Source organism: Bidens hawaiensis, unplaced genomic scaffold (genome assembly GCF_021521415.1).
Source record: "Bidens hawaiensis isolate Kalapana, Puna unplaced genomic scaffold, B.hawaiensis_p1.1 tig00044620_1, whole genome shotgun sequence".
Lineage (NCBI taxonomy): Eukaryota > Viridiplantae > Streptophyta > Magnoliopsida > Asterales > Asteraceae > Bidens > Bidens hawaiensis.
Window position 1 is genome coordinate 76,866 of NW_027497912.1, and position 4,099 is coordinate 80,964.

Genomic DNA, 4,099 nt, shown 5'->3' on the forward strand with positions numbered 1-4,099 from the left:
TCTGAGGGTGCTATGATGCTTCCGCATGTGTTATGAGAGTGCTATGATGCTTCCGCATGTGTTATGAGAGTGCTTCTTCCTCAAATGATTGTGCGGATGACTTTTGTGCCCTGCGGGTGTCTTACGAGGGATTTCTGAGTAACCCACGGGTAGTCCTTAAAGGTATTTGGGTATTTTTGGTACCCTACCTCTATAATAATTGAATAAGAAGAAAAAAAGTAAGGAATCCCAAAGGCAAAACTCGTTTAATCAAACACACACTATCGAGCAACAATTATGGAGTGTTGTAAAATTAAAAGCAGATTGTGTAGAAGAAACTTTGGGGGTGGGTCGGTCCTTCCTTCCTTCCTTCCTCGAAGCCTTGAAGTTGAATCCATCCATCCATCATCCTTTGAGTTTGAGTTTGAGTTTGAGTTTGAGTTTGAGGGAGGTTAGCTTTTTCTTCATCGATCATACTAACTTCCTTCCTATATATTCACTGTTTTCCAAAACCCTAACTCTTTCCAAATTTTATTAAAAAAAAAAAAAAAAACTCATCGACGACATTATTATTATTATTATTATTATTATTATTATTATTATTATTATTAAGTCTTCGTTTCCACCAATTCACATTCATTCCCACAACACACTTGTATTATCTATTATTTGTTCGATCTCATTTTTAGGCAAAATAGATGATATAAACTGCAAATGCTGCTGCTTTTAAACAGGAGGACTGAGTGAAGCAAACTCAACGATGAATTGGGTAAAGAATTTGCAAGCTCTCACTCGGTTGCCTAAACTCATCCTTAGATCTAATTCTAAACCCACACCATATCACTTTCTACCAACCAAACAACAAAATCAAACTCTATTTACCAAATTAACTTTCTCTTTTACCAACACCAGTAGTAGTTGTTATTATAATAATAATAATAATAATAATAATAATAATAATAATGTGAACAACTCATCTTTGAGATTTGAGCCGCGTGGGATACACACGGGTGGTCCCGACTTGAGTAGAGATTTGTGGGTTGAAGATGACAAGATTCAAAAGGCCCGTGAGAAGAGGAAGCAAAAATCTATCAAACAGAAACCGGAAGGTTTACATGAAGATGATTACAGACACGTTGTTACTGAGTCCGTAGAGTATGAATCACCAGAGGAGGTAAGTTAAATTTACAGTGTTTTAAGGTTATAATTTAAGAATGCACAATTTAGGATTGTCTTTGCATTTAAGGCTAAGTCTGTAAACAAACCAAACGCTCAGTGGGGATGTTTTGTTTATTTAATGAATAATCAACATGACCACATTTACCTTTAATTGGTTTTAGCTCAACCATGTACCATGTTTGTTTTTATATTCATGTCCCTTGATTTTTACTGTTAACAATCAAACACGAGCAAGAAATCCATCTCTGTTCTATTATTCATGTTCGTTCGTTTATACTGTTAACGAACACAAACATGCTCACTTTCTTTACCAGTGAGCAAGAAACCCCTGTTTGTTTAGTTGTTCGTGTGCAACCGTTTGTTCAGTTAAAAGTAAAACGAACGAACACAAACATGCTCCATTTGTTTTCATTGGTTTGTTTACAAGCCTATAAAACTAATGATATTTGTTTATTTATTCTTGCAGGCTTGGATTGCGCCTCTACTCTCAAGATCAAATTTGCTTATTACTCGGGACATAGAATGGGCTAATCTCACATTTGGTTTTGAACAGGTAAAAGCATTATGTTACAGATAATCGGAATATGACATTTTTTATTATCGTTTTGTACTTTGTATGCATAAAATGATGGTGTTATATATTGCAGGAGAATAGATATGCAATAGTTGATGTCAGCAACCCACAAGTGGTATTATCCTTATCCATTTTCTTTTTTTATTTAGTATATAAATTTGAAACGTGCGTTTATGTATAATATTATTAATTCAGCCTGCAGGTTATATCCGTGAGCAGAGCAATGTCATTGCCCGACAAGTATGTTATGCATCTGCGTATCAGTTGCTAATTATGTTCGGTCTTTTAACTTTTACCTAATAAATGATTGAACACGAACAACTTTTCTTGTACATGTCCGTTTGTTCGTTAGGAAAATGTGTTCGTGTTCCTTTATGTTCGTTCATTAACAGTTAAATGAACGGTTCACAAAAGTAAATAAACGAACGTAGATGAACCAACATAACTGAGATATAAAAACTAATTATTAGTAAATGTTAACAATGTGTTGGCCTAAAACATTATTAAACTAGACTAGGTTGTAAGGGGCCTAAAATTTTTAAATCAATATATTAATGAACTTAAAATAACAGACAAAAATTAACGTAAACAAGCGAATGCAATTATGATCATTTGATGAATGACTTAATTTATTTTCAGCTGCTTCGCTCAAGGCGACCTTTTGTTGCGACTGTAACCGATGCGTATGGTAATGAGCTTTTTAGGGTAAGACTACTAGACATATATTCTTTTAAAACCAAATGTAATTGGTGAATCAGTTTGATACTTTTTATCTAAAACGACCCGTTTCAACCAAGCCTATTTTGACAAAACTTGTTAGAACTAACCTGATCCGTCCGTTGTGCCAGGTACGAAGGCCCTTTTGGTGGATAACAAGCTCGATCTATGCAGAAGTAGGTGGACAGGTATGCCAATATAATATAGCAGTTTGAGATTAAAATAATCATACATGTAAAACTTGGGTGTTCATCAGTTTATTCGGTTTTTAATTTTTCTGGCTTTAACTGATAACCGAACCAATTCGAATTGGGTATGTGTGTAACCGAACTGAATTCAACCAATTAAATCGATTTATCCGTTTGGTTATCTGATTAAACCGTTTATTATTCAGTTTATCCTATTGAACTCGGTTCAGTTATCCAAATAAGCAAGATATGTGGAGCTGATAACCAAACCAAAAGCTGAACCAATCTGAATTACAAGTGTTCGAACCGAACTGAATGCAGTCTATTAAACCCATTTTTTTTCGCTTCAGACATCCGATTAAGCCGGTTATTATACAGTTTATTCAGTTGAATTCAGTTCGGTTATCCGTATTGAGCGAGATTCATGGGATGGAGAACCGGATTCACAATTTGGATACGGTTAAGAACCTAACTAGAAACCAAACTCATAATACGATTGAATTCCAGGTAGTTGGTGTGGTTCATAGAAGCTGGCATCTATGGAGGAGGAGATATGATTTGTACTTGGGGTAAATTTATTTTCATTTCTTTTTCATTATTTCAATTGATTATATCTATTTTGAAAAGTTAATTTTTTTGCAGTAACGAGCAATTTGCAGAGGTTGATAATCCCGGGTTTTGGTACTGGACATTTACCTTAAAGGACATAAACAATGAGGTGCTGGCTGAGATTAATCGCGACTGGCGAGGTTTCGGTTTTGAGGTCATATGTTCCTACCTTTAATTAACTATGATGTTTTTCAAATATTTTTATGAAAATAATATATAACAAAAAACTTGTGAACTATTCAGGTGTTTACTGATGCGGGTCAATATGTAATCCGATTCGGGAGTGCTAGTGCTAACGAAGGCGTATCAGGACTTTCTAGAGAGGTATGTCTGATTGTTGACATTTGGTGAGTTCTAATTTGTGTTTAGATTTTTATGTTTGATGTTATGGTTTTAGGTTGAAGAATTTGAAGTGGCGCGTCCGTTAACCCTGTTGGAGAGAGCTGTAACAGTTGCACTCGCGGTATCATTGGACAATGATTATTTTTCAAGACATGGAGGATGGTAATTGTTTTATAAAATGGTAAACATATTGTAAATTATTTTTTGACTGATGTCACTCAAAACTGTTTATGTTGACAGGGGACTGCCAATCATTGCCGTTGGTGAATGACAATTGGTGCAAGTTGTTAATCTGTTTTAGGATGTGGCCTTCGTAGTATGTGTTATTATGTCGACAGAAATTATCTCTACATTGCGGTTATTTGCGAACGAAATTCTATTAATGTACCTATTAAAACATCACCTTGGTGGGAAAATTTATATATACTCTGCTTCAAATCTCTTCAGTTTTCATTCTTGTTTTAACTAGCTGTGTTAGTTCACCCATGATCGTGTACTATTTTTCAGGTTT

The 4,099-nt window shown here is 34.8% G+C and overlaps 1 protein-coding gene across 1 annotated transcript; it reads left to right on the forward strand.

The window, feature by feature from the left end:
- The first annotated feature begins 276 nt into the window (after positions 1-276).
- LOC143595065 (phospholipid scramblase family protein C343.06c-like) lies at positions 277-4,099 on the forward strand. Its single transcript, XM_077074204.1, has 12 exons — positions 277-430; positions 1,026-1,153; positions 1,625-1,711; positions 1,806-1,847; positions 1,928-1,972; positions 2,372-2,437; positions 2,581-2,637; positions 3,145-3,206; positions 3,280-3,400; positions 3,490-3,570; positions 3,644-3,750; positions 3,829-4,099. Exons 1-12 carry the CDS (start codon positions 277-279, stop codon positions 3,857-3,859), a joined length of 981 nt encoding a protein of 326 aa, XP_076930319.1. The 3' UTR covers positions 3,860-4,099.